At 38.0% G+C, this 17,139-nt stretch overlaps 2 protein-coding genes across 2 annotated transcripts; one reads left to right on the top strand and one right to left on the bottom strand.

The window, feature by feature from the left end:
* Positions 1 to 6,517: 6,517 nt before the first annotated feature.
* Positions 6,518 to 7,845, top strand: LOC140012856 (uncharacterized). Its single transcript, XM_072061197.1, has 2 exons — positions 6,518 to 7,068; positions 7,299 to 7,845. The coding sequence occupies exons 1-2, from the start codon at positions 6,518 to 6,520 to the stop codon at positions 7,843 to 7,845; spliced, it is 1,098 nt and encodes a 365-aa protein (XP_071917298.1).
* A 3,742-nt stretch (positions 7,846 to 11,587) lies between these two features.
* On the bottom strand, positions 11,588 to 15,750 carry LOC140012855 (wall-associated receptor kinase 2-like). Its single transcript, XM_072061196.1, has 3 exons — positions 14,514 to 15,750; positions 13,998 to 14,177; positions 11,588 to 12,795 (listed from the first exon to the last, which is right to left on the bottom strand). Exons 1-3 carry the CDS (start codon positions 15,748 to 15,750, stop codon positions 11,588 to 11,590), a joined length of 2,625 nt encoding a protein of 874 aa, XP_071917297.1.
* Between the last annotated feature and the right edge of the window lie 1,389 nt (positions 15,751 to 17,139).

Below are 17,139 nucleotides of genomic sequence, written 5' to 3'. Positions count from 1 at the left end.
ATATAAACACCGAAGCAATCATAGTATTTGCATTGACATCGCTTCCAAGAAGTGATTTAAACTAGAAAAGGCTATTGCAGTTGTAGCATACAATAATGGCCAAGACAGTAGACATTATAACGGGGTGAGCAAATAGTTACAACAATGCGGCGGAGATTGATGAAGGTAATGATGTTGATTATCATATGAATTGGATAGAAATTGTAGTGGTAGCAATGTTAGCAGAAACTAATATTTTAATGAAAAAGAAGTTATGCTCTGTTTTTTCAGCATGTCTGTCTGATTGTAGACATTGTTACCCAGGAAGAACAGTGCGCTCATTTGTATGTACAAGTGGAAAAATCATTGCTATCATAATAGTTAATATATAAGTGTTGTTAATGGGATTAAATCCTAGATATGTAGCTGTAAGATAACAAATAGCAAATATATACATGTGGTGTCTATATGCAACGTTAGAAAATATTCACAATGTGTTTCATGAGTATTACATTGAGTTTTGGTATATGTACAAGTATGTCTTGTTAGAGCACTATTTAGTCATCATGTTGCTATATGATAATTTTAAGAGCAACACACGTGGTTAGAATTATTATAATAATGGTTACGTTGTACATACTAGGGTATTCTGTTGCATAATCGGATTGAGAGACACCATAATTTGTACATTATAGTTGCCTCTTCTCTTACTTGTGTTTTCTATGAAAAATTTTTATTTTATTATACAACAGTTCTTTTGTGATTCTATTATCTCGTTGTTCCTATATATATATGCCACATGTTTGGATATTCTTTGCTAGATAGTTTCTTTTGTAATGCATAACAATCATCTGTAGTTGCCTCTATGCAAGTTTGCTTGTCCTTTGGAAAGATTCTTCCAATTATATATATTTAATATTACGGGTACAAAATTAAACTCTAATTGTTAGAATTTTCCCCTGCATGATTTGGCATATTAATTAGGCATGAGAAGAGTAGATCTGAACAGAGAGCAGTAGTTTTTTTTCGCCTATTCTTCTTGATGGCTGAAAGAGGTAGCATACACTAGTAGCTCAAGAGTAAAGCAGTTTTTGAGGAATGAATTATAGTCCTCATTTCTTCTGCATCCTGTTTTGGTTTATTTGGGCTTATCTCTTTTGATTCTAGTCGGATTTAGATTCTTAGGATGTCCAATTTCTTAATTGATAGTTTTGATTCAGTTGTCATGAGTCCTTAACTGCAATGCACTATAACTTATTTTAGAGTTTTGATTCTACATGGTCTAAGATAGCATGTACAAGATATGCATGCAATTATACACTCTGTTATGGAATGTTTACATAATGTTGATGAATTTATACACTCTAAACAAATGAAATTCATGTAGTGGAATACTTGAAATGGACAAAAGACGAGCCTTGGCAAATTGGAATGGAGTTTCATATAGAAGACAAAGCGTATAATTTCTACAATAAATATAGATTTGCCACGAAATTTAGTGTTCGATAGGACTACTTAAACAAAGACAAGAATGTAGTTACCACATGTTGGAGCTAAAGTTGGAGCATAACTATGTGTTGCTAAGATGGCTCTCAATTGCCGGCACCATCTTGGGAGAAAGAGAACAAAACAAGTTGTATGGAGTTCGGGCGTTAAGTTCAAAATTTTAAAGGTAGTGCTCCAAGCATTTGTAATTCTTCGGACAAATGTACTATTTGATTCCAAAATTGAGACCATTTCCTGCATTCTTAGAATTTAGTTGATTTTAGCACTTTTATATCTGTATTCAAAAATTTCACAAACTGTTATAATATATAAAAAAAATTGGACAGTTCCCAATTGGTAGAGGTCAATTATTATTCAGCATGTTTGCTGTAACCATACAAATTATAGAGTAAACTATGTGAATGCTGGGCAATATTGCTATTATTCACTTTCCTGCCCACTGTTTACTTTTCAGATTGTTGATTAAATTAGCGAATCGTGTCATGGATAGTATAATGCTATTTCAATAAGTTGTTAGACACAGTGCATGACATGTACAACTAAACAATAACTATGTGAAGTTCTATCTAGTGTTGATATGGGTCACAGACATAGTAATTGCATCACTGTTATGAGAAATTACAAATAGTTACCTATGTCTTATAACTTATTGGTAAGCCATTACACCTTTGAGGAATGATTGTACTCAATGGCATACAACCTTTGCCAGTAATGATTTTCATAAGATATGTAAGGATAAGAAAGTGCCACGTGACTATGAGTCAATAATAATTGAGATGTACAAGTAATAATTGTATATAACATCTATGTCACTTAAACATACAAGCAGTTGAAATTGAGTTACTACCTGTTACAAAACTAGAACATCCTCTAAAGAGATCTGGAGTAGGGATAGTTGTCAAATCAACCGTCCTTGAACGGCATAACTCTCTTTGCACAAATTGTAACTCCTCCTTAACTACTTATACATCTTTATAACAGAGATGTGATACTTTGTTATTGTTCATATGGGTCTCATATGTAATAATTGTGTCTTTGTTGTTAAGTTTTACAAGTAGTTTACATAAAGTTATACCTTGTTCAAAAAATATTATATCGTTTAGAATGGTTGTTACTGACAACTGTTGGTGCCCAAGATCCCCATCAAAGATGGCTACCAGTCCTCATCTTCCAACAGAATTTGAGAAATGCTGAGTCTAACCATATTTACAGTAGTAGAAAATATGCATAATATATAACCATGAGTTAGCATGATGAACTAGAAATCGACTCATCGATAACAATCTGATGAGAATGGCGTTCGGCCACTATGTACATGTTGGCCAAAGTTGTTGTTTGAGGCATCGGTAAATCAACCATATAGAATTTAGAGAGAATTAAAAAATTGTTACAAATTATTAAATATTATTCATATTCATATTGATTGAATTTGCAAATTGTAGAAAGTGGACAAAGAATGAATGTAACATTGTCTGAACTGATTGTAAGATAATGTCAACTATTTGTATAAGTACATAATAGATACGTGATTATTATGCATGAAACCCACAGAAACAGCTGCTAAATTTATCACACTTATATTGTGAATTTGTACAAGCAATTAATAAGGAGTTACAACTTGTTTAGGTAATGTTACAATGATCAGAAACAATTTATTTCATTTTAAATTAGGAATCCTAAATTGCTTGGCTCCAGATGCTCCCACATCTATGCCCTTATCATCGTTTTCATCAGAATCATCTTCTTCGGCATCTTTGTCATCATCCCCTTCTTTTTCATATTCATATTCAGAATTTTTGTCCCTTGATTCTAGATTTACAACCTTTGTTTCCTGTAGTGATTTTTTCCCTTTATTCGTTGATTTGGGCTTGTTGGATGATGCTTTGGCCTTGGTATGCAAAGTATCTTCAATCTTTAGAATCCTCTATGACATTTGGTAGCCAAATTAAACAACTCCTAAGCTAGCACTTCTCCAATCTCAATCTTCTTCACGTCATCCGTAACAATTTTGGACCAAAAATAAGATAATTTGTTTAATTGCTTAAGATTTTTACCCAGCATTCATAATACACTATAAAATCATGATAAGTACATTTAACCTAATACATACATATTAAAACCTACATTAATCCAATCAATTTTAATCCCATAGATTGGTACTATAGAAATAGGTACTAGTTTACAAACATGGGATAACAAACTATCAATTTAATAGTGTGTGCACTTTTCTCTTTCTTTTATTTATTTCCCTTCCACTGTAAATCCCACCAACCTTGCTTTAACATGATTATGTTAATTGATTATTAAGTTACAATTGAATGAAAGTGTTTGTCTAGTGTCACTATTTATTCACTGATAATAATAGTTATCCAACATGATATACAGATCTTGTAACCATTTTCTACAACTAAGGCACAGTAAACACTATGGACATTCAGTCTAACACATAAATTAGAATCTATACTTATACCAATTGACTTTTAAACAATCCACTCCAACTACTAGACTGCTATTGTATGAACAGGTACCAACTTTCAAACACAAGATAACAACCACTATTAATGTTCAATATGTGCACTTTCCTCCCTGCCTTCCTTTTATTTTTTTCCCTTCATTGTGACCTTTCTTTAACATCATTATGTTAATTGATTACTAATTATTACATGAATATATTTTTCACTATCACTATGTATTCACAAAAAGTAATAGGTGTCCAACATAATGTAAGGACACACTGCTAATAAAACATCTTGTAACTCTTTTATTACACTAAGTGGGTCACATTCAACAAGATGTACATTTGACCTAACACATACAAATTGACATTTACATTCATACCAATCAAGTTTGAAGTAATTTACTTCAACTACTACACTGCTATAGTATGATTGACTAGTAATTTTCAAACATGAGGTACTACCCATCGAAGTCTAATAGTGTATGCACTTTCCTCCCTCTTCTAGCTTATATGCATAGTCGGTAGGCCATCTTGTAATTTATCATAACTTTTTCACTTTTCTTACCTTTACTCTTAATGTATATCTCATACTACTTCAATGTAATCTGTCATAAACACCCAGTAATGCTATGCACATCATAAGGCGTCCCTGCTTATCCACCCATACAGAACAAAAAAAATTTTTGACTTCAAAATTTCCTTGTTATTTTATCAACTAAAATCTCCCGTACCCATTTAGTTCATATAATGATTACACTATTGCTATTAATGAGAGAGTTACGACCCCTGTTTATCCCGTCCTAACAACTCCTTCTACTAATTGGTTTGGAAGTTATCCTTTTCTTTTTTGCAAACACTTGGTGTGGAAAATTTTTCTCTACTTTACTCTCCCATATGGGCCATGACTAGATCTGATTTCTAACATACATAGGGTTTCCACAACCATGATATAAAATCATGGGATGCCATTCACCAAACAATGAAAATTATGTCATTGGCTTGCAATATTGTTACTTGAAGGGTTTACGTAGATGCAATTGGTTGTCATTGCTTCGGACTCCATCATCTTTAGCTTCATTGTTCGGTCCTGATCTTCCACAAGCCTTTATAGACATTAGGCCTCCAAGACTTTCTCCTTCAATAGGTAGTTCTTCCTTTTCCTAAGTATATTTTGACTGCTTTTCTTCCGTCCCTTGTCTACCACTTTCCTACTCACTGATTGTATTTTGCCTTAGTTCTAAAGTTGTGGATGAATATTGACAACTTTTTGGAGGGAGACTAAAAAGAGTTCTTCGTTTGAAGAATTGAAATGAATAGTCATAGCGAGTCAATTTGGGCGGGATTTTGTGGAATAGAGTTTCAATGGTTGGTAACGGAGGCGTTAGCTCACACATGCTTTTTAGTAATTTTTTCCCTGCTCACTAATCAAAGTGACACCGTTGTGAACCTTGTCAATGTGGATTGATAATGGCCACTTCTTCAGTTTTGTGAGGGGACCGTTAAGGGACGGTCTTTTTGATAACTGTCCCTACCCCAAATCTGTTGGTTGCTCATGCTACAAGTCTACGACATAACAAAGCTATCAAGGAAAGATTTCCAAGTCCACCCTAGTCTTCCTATTTATTCATGTTTTTTTTTAAAATTATTAACCATACTTTGTACATGATTTTCACTTGATATGCGTGAAAATTCACAAATCTGTTTTTGGATGCAATGTATGTCATGAAAGTAATTAAGATATATGTTTGTAATGCACATCTTCTAATATTTAGTCTGTGGAAACCAATATTTTAGTGATTGTGTGTCAGTGTATTTCTCTCTAAAATTCATTCTCTCTTTCTTCTCTTTAAGGCTCTCTAACAAAAATGGCCTTCAGATCTGATCTTTCTCCATAGGAGGGAACCTTTTTCTATACCTTTTATTTGCCTTTTTAAAATAAATTCCCTCTAGCAAGGAATTTTCTTTGCTAGCATTTCTTGGTAAGTATTTCTTCTCTCCTAATTTTTTCTAGTGAAAATTTTATTCTATCCTAGGATTTCCCTTGTAAGAAATATTTTCATTTTTTTCTCTTTTTTTGCTATGAGATTTGAGATTTCATATGGTTTCCTAGATTTGAAAATTTTCACATCTACCATGTTAGCTAAATTTCTCCTTGGGCTTCAATCATTTTTTAACAAATGTTATTTTTAAAAACAAGCACAAATCTTTTGAGTTATAGTGATTCACCTGGATGCATGGAAGATGTTTTGGATATTTAATGTTTTTGTGGAGCTAGACGGATATGGGCCAGAAATTTCATTGGTTAAGTTGGGGGGAGTTGTGCTGCCCACATCAGGAGGGTGGGATTGGAGTTCGTAGTTTGACGAAGGTATATGATGCTCTTTCCATTAAGTTTTGGTGGAACTTTCGGAAAAGGAGATCCCTATGGGCTGAATTTTAACAACAAAATATAGTAGAGAGGTGCACCCTTGTTTGGCAGAAGAGGGCTATTCAATTTCTTACACTTGGAAGAGGTTATGTTCGATTCAATAGTTGGCAGAAGAGCATATTTGTTGGGTCATCGGTGAGGGATCAATGGATTTCTGGCATGACAATTGGATGGGAACTGGGGCTATATGTCATCAGGTGGAAAATTTTCAAGATCGTGTTCTGTCAGATTTTGTCTTCCAAGCGCAATGGAATATGCGACTCCTTAATCAAGTTCTAGAGCCTGAGTTAGTTAGGCAAGTTGTGAAGATTCCCCCTTCATCCACTCATAGCTCTGATAGGATGATGTGGGCTTTAACACAGAATGGTTCATTCTCGGTTTCTTCGGCTTACACGCTTGTTTCGCAGGCTTCTAATTATTCCTGGGTGGTTTCGCATGTGTGGCTGAAGGGGTTTCCTATCAAAATCTCCTTCTTTATGTTACGGTTGCTACGTTTGCATCTTCCCCTAATGGACCTGCTACATAGATTTGGGGTACAGGGTCCGTCTAAGTGTCATTGTTGTTCTAAGCCAGCAGATGACGAGGTTAATCACATATTTTTAACAGGGGATTTAGCTAAGGTGGTCAGGAATAGATTTGAGGGTGTCTTGGGATATTTGGATATGGTGTCCACATTGAGACATGTGCTGTTACGGTGGTAACTGCGTAAGGGGCACAACGTGTATCTCAGGTTCATTTATAGTACATTACCTATGCTCGTCTGTTGGGAGTTATGGAAAGCGAGAAACAGGGGACTGTTTGATGGAAGGAAGGTGGGGTGGACGGAGGTGGCAGATCAGGTATTTCAATAGTTATGTGAGTTACTACATTGTAATTTTCCGAAAATAGCATGTTCTTTCGTCTCTTGGGATGTTCTTCACTCTTCAGTGGTAGCTTTGAAAAGAACGGTTTCTATTTACCGATTACATGGTCGGCTCCTAGGGCAGGGTATAAGTTGAATTTGGATGGTTGTGCAAAGGGGAACCCAGGAGTTAGTGGGGGTGGGGGAGTTGTGCGAGATGGGGAAGGGAGATTTATCGTCGGTTATTCCTGTTTTTTTGGGTCATTGACCAGTTTACACGCGGAGCTCAAGGCCACACTCTTTGGGGTGCTGCTCTTTGTTGCTCGAGGCTTACAAGACTTCCATGTTGAATCTGACTCACTTGTCTTGGTTCAAATACTCCAAGGGACACATGGTTGCCCTTGGAGACTCCAACGGGAGGTGGATGAATTACTCAGTTTCAAGCATCATTTCCGTGAGATAACCCATTGCTATAGAGAGGTGAACAAACCTGCTGATTATCTAGCTAACCTTGGCACAAATTCGGAGCAAGAGGATGTTTTTGACAACTTTCGTTCTTTGCTGGCTACTGTCCGTAGGGAGATCATCATGGACACTTTAGGTTTCCCTGATTTTCGTAGAAAATTACTATAGCTTAGCTAAAAATTTGTATTAAATAACTGTCATGTGAATATTTTCATGAGATTGGGTTTGTTGACAGGGAGTTTCGTCCATTTATAAGGGGAAACTCTGCCAAAATTTTTTAATAAAAAAACAGTAAATTAAAAAAGGGTTAAATACCAAAAACCCCCCTATGGTTTGCCTAATGTTCACTTTACCTCCCTATGGTTTGGAAACCTACAATTTGACTCCCTGTCGTTTTAACTAAAGTGTATTTAACAGAATTTCTGTTAGATTTTCACTTTAGGTGAAACGACAGGGAGTTAAATTGTATATTTTCAAACCATAGGGAGGTAAAGTGTACATTTGACAAACCACAGGGGGGTTTTTGGTACTTAACCCAAAACCCTTATAGAGGGGCAATTTTGACATTTTCCTTTCAGACGTTAGTTTTGATGCTTTCCGTTAGACTTTTACTTTAGTTGAAATGACAGGGAGTCAAATTGTAGGTTTCCAAACCATAGGGAGGTAAAGTGAACATTTGGCAAACCACAGGGGGGTTTTTGGTATTTAACCCATTAAAAAATATCTATTTGCTCAATAGATAGACTAAGATTTCATATTATTTACTAGTTTTGGAATTTCTCACATCTCCTATGACAGCTAAATTTCTCTTTGAGTTTTAAGCATTTTTATTAGATGATTGTTAGAAAATATGCACAAACTGACAAATCTTGGAGGGCCACAAGACCATTAGAAATTATTCATTCAGATTTATGTAAGCATTTCTCTTGAGCGGTCCTTGGAGAATCATGTTCATATCAGATACTTTTCAAACTGACAAATCATGAAGGGCCAGAAGACCATTAGAAATTATTCATTCAGATTTATGTACTGTGGAGGTTCCTTCTAATGGTGGTTGTAGGTATTTTATTACCTTTATTGATGCTTTAGTAGAAAAGCTTGGGTGTATTTTTTGAAACAAAAATCTGATGCCTGTGACACTTTTAAAATTTTAAAAACTTTCGTTGAAAGGCAAAGTGGGTGTCAAATTAAAATTTTGAGAATAGATAGGGGTCAGGAATATTTGGTGTGATGATTTTTTTTGAGGAAAATGGGATGAAGCATCAATTGACTAACAAGTACACTCCCCAATAAAATGGGGTGACAGAGAGAAAGAATATGATAGTTATGGATATGGTGAGGTGTATGTTGAAATTGAAAAATATGCCAAAGGTTTTTTAGGCAGAAGCAGTTTCTTGTGCAATTTATCTGTTAAACAGGAGTCCTACCAAAAGTATTTTCAAAAAAACTCTTGAAGAAATTTGGAGTGGTAGAAGGCCATTTGTTGGTCATTTCAGAGTTTTTGGGTGTATTGCCTATTTCCATATTCCTGATCAATTAAGAAAGAAACTTAATGACAAGAGGGAGAAGTGTGTATTTTTTGGTTATAGTGAAGTCTCCCGTACTTACATGTTGTATATTCTTGTGACAGAAAAAGGTGATATAATGAGTACAGATGTGACTTTTGATGAAAGAGGAATTTGGGACTAGTCAACTTACTACACTAGATGATGTTCCTTCTGACGAAAATATTATTAATTTTGTTTTGTTTGTAGATTGTGATCTAGTTGTGTATGAGGAGGCAGCCAGTGATGATCATTGGGTGAAAGCAATAGAGGAAGAAATTAATACAATAGAAAAACATGACACCTGGGAACTTACTTTTCTTTTAATTGGTAAAAAAGTCATTGGAGTGAAGTGAGTGTACAAGAAAAAATTCAAACCCAATGGAGAAATTGATAGATACAAAGCGAGATTAGTGGTGAAAAGATACAAGTAGAAATCCGGGATTGACTATTTTGAAATATTTGCACCCGTTGCTAGGTTTGATACAGTCCAATTTCTCTAACTGCCCAAAATAACTGAAGAATTTATCAAATGGATGTCAAGGCAACTTTCCTAAATGGAGTTCTTATTGAAGAAGTATATGTGGAGTAGCCAGCAGGATTTGTCAGAAGAGATCAGGAAAATAAGGTATATAGATTGAAGAGAGCCTTATATGGATTGAAACAAGCCCCAAGAGCGTGGTATACAAGAATTGATTCCTATTTTCTGACTCGTGATTTTCAGAGGTGTCCATATGAGCACACATTATATATTAAATCTTATGCTCGTGGTGATATTCTTATTGTGTGCTTGTACATAGATGATTTAATTTTTACAAGAAATAATCCAGAGATGATTGCAGAATTCAGGGTGGCCATGATTAAACAGTTTGAGATGATAGATATGGGACTCATGTCATGTTTTTTGAGAATTTAAATCTTTCAATCTGATAGTGGAACTTTTATATCTCAAAAGAAATATGTAAGTGGCATTTAAAGAAGTTCAAAACGGATACAGCAAAACCAATTATGACACCAGTTGAAGAAAAATTGAGATTGACCAAGGAGTGTGCTGGTGGATATGTGAATCCCATATATTTTAAAAGTTTGGTAGGGAGTTTGAAATATTTTACATTTACAAGGCCAGATGTCAATTTTGCTATTGGTCTGATTAGTAGGTTCATAAAAAATTTACGTTAGTCACATTTGCAGGCATTTGAGATATATTGGAGGTACTTGCAGTGATAGCATTTTTTATTTAGGAAATGATCCAATTGAGTTGTTTGGCTACACAGATAGTGATTGGGGAGGTGATACAATAGAGAGAAAGAGTACTTCAAGCTATGTATTTTTTATTGGTTCTGGAGTGCTTTTTTGGAGTTCGAAAAAACAACAGGTGACTGCATTGTCTACAGTGGAAGCGGAGTATATTGCAGTAGCTAACAGTGTTATTCAAGTTTTGTGGTTACGTCGTGTACTTGGTATTCTACAGTACAAGCAGGTTGATCCTACGAAAATTTATTGTCATAGTAAGTCAACAATTGAGTTGTTCAAGAATCTAGTACTTCATGGGCGTAGCAAACATATTGACATCAAATATCACTTCATACAGGAGTTAGTTCGACAGAGAGAGATTGAAATTGATTATTGCAGAACTAAAGAGCAAGTGACTGACATTTTCACCAAAGCATTGAAGACGGAGATTTTTATCAAGTTGAAGAAGTTGTTGGGCATGTCCAAATTACAGGAGTTTGGTTTAAGGGAGTCAATGTAGAAATATAAACCAAACTATGATTGATTGGTTAGTTTTATTTATTGACCGCATGTCATTTGTTTATTAGCTAGTTTTCTTGGCAAGTCTAAAGTTGGCTACATGGGATCAAATCCCATAATGTTAGTCATAGTAGAATTAGAAGTTTTGTGTCTAGCTATTGTACAAAGTAGCAGTTGCCTTTTGTTTTTGGTCTTTGTGCATAGCCTCTGTGTTTTTCGTTCTTCTGGAGCCGCAGCCTTCTTTGAGTAACAGAAAAAAATTTCTTTCCTTTACTCATATATCAAATTCTTGAGATTGTTCCTGTGGGTTTATGTGTGATTATCAATTTGGATCCATTGGATCCATCAATATAGCTCAATGGAGTAAGATGAGATTTCAGAAAAGTTTGGTGATTAATCGTACACAATACCTTTTTCAAAGAACTTGGTTAAAGAAAATTAAAAACATACTAATATGTTGTTGTGAGGTTGACAATAAAAATATAATTGCGAACTTTAGCGTTAAAAAGATGTTAACATATCGTGATAACATAATCACTAGTAATATCAAAAACACAAGTAAGGATGACGTAAAAATGCAATCCAGTCCTTCCCATGACCGCAGGATCAAATGATCATCTCCCATGGGCAATTGGCTGTATTTCTTGATTTTGGAGGCTATAATATGTAGTTGTCAACATAATATCACCGCCACGGGAGGGATTGGATTGTTCTTGATGATCAATCAGGGGCTCAATCTCTTCTTGGTTTAAAGCTTGAGAACCTTGAGTCCAACTATGCTTTGATGTGATTCGCAACCCTACCAGTTCCATTGCTGCTTCTTTCATGGAAGGCCTGTCGGCGCCTTTTACATTTAGGCATCGTTCGGCAAGCACAGCAACTTGTCTCAATTGGTCAATATTATCATCAGACGCGACAGAATCTTCAAGAATTTGAAACAGTCGATTTTCTTTCATCGAAGAAAGGAAATGATTGCTTAAACTTATCTCACCCTCTGATCTATTGAAGCATACGGGCTTTTCCCCTGTTAGTAGCTCCACAAGAACGACTCCAAAGCTATAAACATCACTTTTCTCTGTCAACTGAAATGTTTGGAAGAATTCAGGGTCCAGATATCCACGAGTTCCTTGCACCACTGTAGATAGTTGATCTTGATCAAGAAGGCCCAATCTTGAAGCACCGAAATCGGATACTTTTGCTGTAAATTCCTCATCCAGAAGTATGTTCGTGGTCTTTATGTCCCTATGGATGATTGGAGGTGAAGCAGCGGAGTGCAAATATGAGAGGGCTTCTGCAGTTTCTGCACCTATTTTCAGTCGGATGTCCCAACTAATTTCACGTGCCCGCTTCTTGTTGTGTAAATGGTTAAAAAGAGTGTCATTGTTGATAAATTCATAAACGAGTAAAGGTACCTCTGTCTCGAGACAACAACCAAAGAGCTTAACTACATTTTTGTGGTTAATTTGTGACAGAATCACAACCTCATTGATGAATTGCTCAATTTGGTTGGGATCAACTGTTTTTGACTTCTTGATAGCGACTTCTTTGTTGTCTATTAGACGACCTTTGTAGACTATCCCAAAACCTCCTTGACCAATAATGTTACCTTCATGGAAGTTGTTTGTTGCCTTCTCAAGATCTCTGGCACTGAAAATTCTTGGGCTATTTGAGGATTCTTCTTGTCCGTTGAGTCGCTTTTGTAGGAGTAGCCCTCCATTTTCTCGAAAGAATTTTTCCTTCAACCACATCATCTTTCTTTTCTTGGACACGTACAAGCACCAAGAACAGACCACTAGCAGAACCATAGTGCCCACAGCAACACCTAAGACAGTGTTTTTTTTACAATATTTAGAGGAAGAAAAATCCCAGAAAAGGAAGGAACGAGAAGGAACATGTTGAACTGCGCAGGGGTAAAGCAATATCAACTTCGAAGTATAATACAAGTGATTATTATCAAGTTTATATTAGTGAAATTGTCGATTATATTTCTGATCAAGATTTAAGCAAGAGTTTGTCCCTGAGTTTATTGCTTCGGCAATAATAGAATGCTTCTCTATATGTGATGCTTTTAACTGATAGGCAATGTGAGAAAATGTATACCCTAGAATTTTTTTTTTCTTTTCACTTTAATGGAGACTTCAAACCGTACAATAAGGGAGCAAAAAAAAAAGAAAAGACTTTGAATTCGAATAAAAAAGATAACGTCACTTGATTAATGCGGCTAATCATCGAATTGGTCTTGTGCTTCATACTCTTAACTCTCTTTAGTTTACATATATGTTGACTTTGGTTTGGCTAAATTCGAGGTCAAAAGTAAACCTGATTAAGAGGTGGTCGAGCTTTGGGTTGACATTGACTCAGCTAGGTAGTTTTGGCTTTCTAACAATAATTCCTTAAGAAATGCAAAAAATTTAAAAAGTGGAGTTTGGGTTGATCGTATGCGTATGTGTGTTTATAAACAAAAGGACAAATTACATTTTACCTCCTTGTGATTTAGCGTTTTTATACATAACTCTCATATGGTTTCAAAAACTATACATAACCCCTTTATGATTTGGATTAAAGTGTCAAAGTGACGGAAATAATCATTCGTAACGGAACTTCTAAAAATGTCGAAATTACCCTTATAAATACATGACACACTAACTCCCTTATGGTTTAATACTTTACCATATAACCCCCTTATGGTTTCAAAATATACACATAACCTCCCTTGGTTAATTAATAATTTTCAACTTTATATAAGGTTATTTTTGACATTTTAGGTGATTCCATTACAAATTATCATTCCCGTCACTTTGACACTTTAATCCAAATCATGAGGGGATTATATATAGTTTTTGAAATCATAGGGAGTTATGTAAAAAATACTAAATCACAGGGAATAAAGTGAAATTTATCCTAAACAAAATGCAAATTAAGCTGATCTGAGAACAGTAATTTGCTTTTTGACCAAGCTTGGTCTTTGTGCCTATCTGTATAATACTTGGGAACACTTCGGTAACACAAAAGACAAACTATTACCTGCAAGAATACCAGCCACAAGTGCTTGATGGCTTTTCTTAGTGCAACCTTCACGCCCTTTTCCATCATCTTTCTTAAGGTACCCCTTCGGGCAAGAGCAATTGTAGCCTCCTTCGACGTTTATGCAAAGTTCTCCGAATCTGCAATTATTGGTCTCTTCTTTTTGACATTCATCAATATCTGCATAATGTTACCCCAAAAAAAAAATCATGTTGGATCTATCAAGGATTTGTTCAAGTAAAAATCATTTTTCAAAAGTACACCAGACCGTGTTTGTTTGGATTGAAAGTTCTTTGGGAAAAAATTTATTTGAGACAAGGACATGTGTAGTTGTCCACTGTGTTGTAACAAACATTATTCTTCGCACAATTGTAAAGACCTGGATCTTGGCATTCATTAATAGCTATAGAATTCAATAAAAAAATAGAAAGCAGAAGCATAATTTCAAATGTGAATTGAAACACACATACATATATGGATTAATTAGATAAATGAAACAATTTTTTCCACACATACCTTGGCAACCATCAGGGAGATATGGGTTGCCTTCGTATCCTTGATCGCAAGAACAACGGTACCCCAACCCCTTAAAAGGTTCGTAACAGTGACTGTTTTTACCAGAGCATGCATAAGAGGTCGTGTTTCTTTGGGCAACTTCACATGACCCGTCCTCAATGGTCCAATCGGCCACGACGGGAAGACTTAAATCAACGCTCAAGTTGGTGAGGTTATCTGCAGAAAAATTGAAAGCCTTCTCTTCGACCACAAAAGCATAGCTGCAAGGATTGAAATCCCACACCTTGGTGTGTCTACTAAGACTGGTCAACCTCACATTAATATTCCATGCCCCTGGTGGGATATCTGTCCGGCAGCAACCGATGCCAGAACAAGAGCCATCAATTACATCTTCCTTATAATAACAGGAAGGGACACATCCAGTTGCGTAGCTCCGGTGTTGACCAAAACCATAAACTATACCGTAGGCATCACAGCCAACGACAATGAATTTATTAGCTGTACTGTTAAAGGTAAAGCGTTTAGATAATCTCATCCATGGTGAATTGTGGGAAAATAAACTTCTGTTTTCATTATAGCAATCAATTGCTATATACTGCATAAGGTGCACCTGACCTTCCAGAGATATTTCTGTGACATTGATTGTACTGTTGCGCAGAACTGGTTGAGGGACAGATGTTGAAGAGTTGATGCAGTTGATAAAGAATTTTTCGTTAAGGTAACAACCTTCTGTAATACCGAATGGAAATGGAATGCTTACATTTCCACAATGATCTTGGCAGCCAGGCCTTGCTATAGAAAATGTTGGGTGAAGAAGCACGGGACTTCCCCTAGGAGAGCTGACCTGATCAGCTCGGGTCGCTGATGGCAGAGCTGACTCCAAGCCTGCAAAACAGAAAGGATGAGCTAACAAAGGGGGCCCGAGGGTTGTCCCCGAGGGCACTCCGACGGCCAAGTTAGTTTTCCGGTGAGTGAGGTTCACGGGAAGTAGTAACTGTCCAGAGTAAATTGTCAATAGTGAGCGTACCTTGTACAGTGGATGTGTGTTATTATTTATACCTGCAAGGGAGCCCGACCTCCGCACGACGCGGGACTTGCCCAGTATAGATAGTATCCCGCACTCAGGGGGATTACCCCCGACCTCTTCGGGGAGGACCTTCGCCTCCCCTGGGAGCCCTAGTCGGTACGGCCCGGGGCCGCTCCCAGGGGTCTGAGGGCCAAGGCCCAGCTCGGCCATTCCTGGGCTGCCACGTGTCTGGGCCCAGAATGGGGCCTCTGCACTAGCCCCCTAGATTAGGTAGGACTGTCAGGCAGACCTAATCTACCTCCGCCACGTGGGAGGCCAGAGCCGCACACTACTCTGCCGAGGTCACTTCTGGTACAGGGCTGTCACAGGGACGCTGCGCCCGCGTCCTTTCAGCTGTCCCGCCTCCTCGGTTTTCGTGTCAGCATTAAATGCGTTCACATGGGGGTCGGTTCAAATTCACGCAACCGTTCTCCCTCCACTCTTCCCCCCATAAATAGGGGATGCCAAATTCTCCTCTGTCCCATTTGCCATTTCCGCTTCTTCTTGTGCATTTCAAGTTATCACTCCCCCTGTGCACCCACATTTCCGTTTTCCAGCAACTTCCGGCGTCCTGTGCCCAGATTCCGGCGAGCCTTCAGTCCTTCTCCTGCCGTCATCAGTAAGTCCTTTTTGCGATTCATCCTCCCTCTTTGCAGTGTCTCTTTTGCCTTCTGCCGCCTCCCATTTTTTATGTCGGATCATTCCGGCGCCTCTTCCTCTGTTGCTATAATTTCCGTCCGCCGCAGAGCCCCCCGGATCACCGTTCTCTCCTCGCCTTCCCCCTCATCTTCATCACCATCTTCTCCTCCTCCCCCTTCCTCTTCTTCTTTCTCTAACCCCAGCTTCCACACCTCAAACCTACTTGAGCCTACCGATACCATGAGTTCTCCGTCTGCCCACTCCCCTTCGGCCCAAGCCCTTGAGGAGGCAGCCGAGCTCGACGCGCTCATCGCGCGGCAGGCTACCTCCACTCCCTCCCCCAAATCCCCCCATGATTCCCCTGGCGGAGCCCAGGAGGGAGCCGGGGAGGATAGGGACTCATCGGGGGGGTCCCCTGCTCCCGAGCAGGGGAATGATCCTGAATTCTCCTATGGCTATCCCGACCTGCAGGAGGCCACCCTCTCTCCCCAGGATTTGGCCGAACTGGCTAGGTCGTACTCCATCCCTCGAGCCTACGAGCCGAGGTTGGCCGGGCCCGACGACCGGGCCTGCCGGCCTCCTCCTGGCTTTGTAGCCATCTATAGGGAGCAACTCATCGCAGGGCTCCGTCTCCCCATCCATCCAGCTCTAACCGAGATTCTGAACCACTGGGGGCTCAGAATCACACAGTTTCATCCCACCTCTATCAGGATCATCACCGGATTCCTGATCTACTGCCTTCTCTGCGACATCCCTTACTCTCTCTCCCTCTTCCGAGCTGCCTTCATTCTTAAGGCCGCCCTCCCGGGGTGGTACTACTTCTCCCGCCGTGGCCCCCAGACCAAGGGGGGAAAAGGGGCCCAAGAGTTGTTCTACGGGCTCCCCTCCTCCGTGAAGGACTGGAAGGAGGACTTCTTCTTT

Source organism: Coffea arabica, chromosome 8e, assembly GCF_036785885.1.
Source record: "Coffea arabica cultivar ET-39 chromosome 8e, Coffea Arabica ET-39 HiFi, whole genome shotgun sequence".
Taxonomy (NCBI): domain Eukaryota; kingdom Viridiplantae; phylum Streptophyta; class Magnoliopsida; order Gentianales; family Rubiaceae; genus Coffea; species Coffea arabica.
Note: the sequence above shows the minus strand (reverse complement) of the source record. Positions and strands in the feature narration are given on the sequence as shown.

Excerpts from the sequence above, each read along its gene's own strand:
- LOC140012856 (XM_072061197.1), top strand. The coding sequence starts at position 6,518 with ATGGATTTCTGGCATGACAATTGGATGGGAACTGGGGCTATATGTCAT. Across the intron at positions 7,069-7,298 it reads AGACATGTGCTGTTACGGTG|TGGTAGCTTTGAAAAGAACG; the intron begins GTAACTGCGTAA and ends TTCACTCTTCAG.
- LOC140012855 (XM_072061196.1), bottom strand. The coding sequence starts at position 15,750 with ATGGCCGAGCTGGGCCTTGGCCCTCAGACCCCTGGGAGCGGCCCCGGG. Across the intron at positions 14,178-14,513 it reads TCTCCCTGATGGTTGCCAAG|ATATTGATGAATGTCAAAAA; the intron begins GTATGTGTGGAA and ends AACATTATGCAG. Across the intron at positions 12,796-13,997 it reads TGTGGCTGGTATTCTTGCAG|GTGTTGCTGTGGGCACTATG; the intron begins GTAATAGTTTGT and ends ACACTGTCTTAG.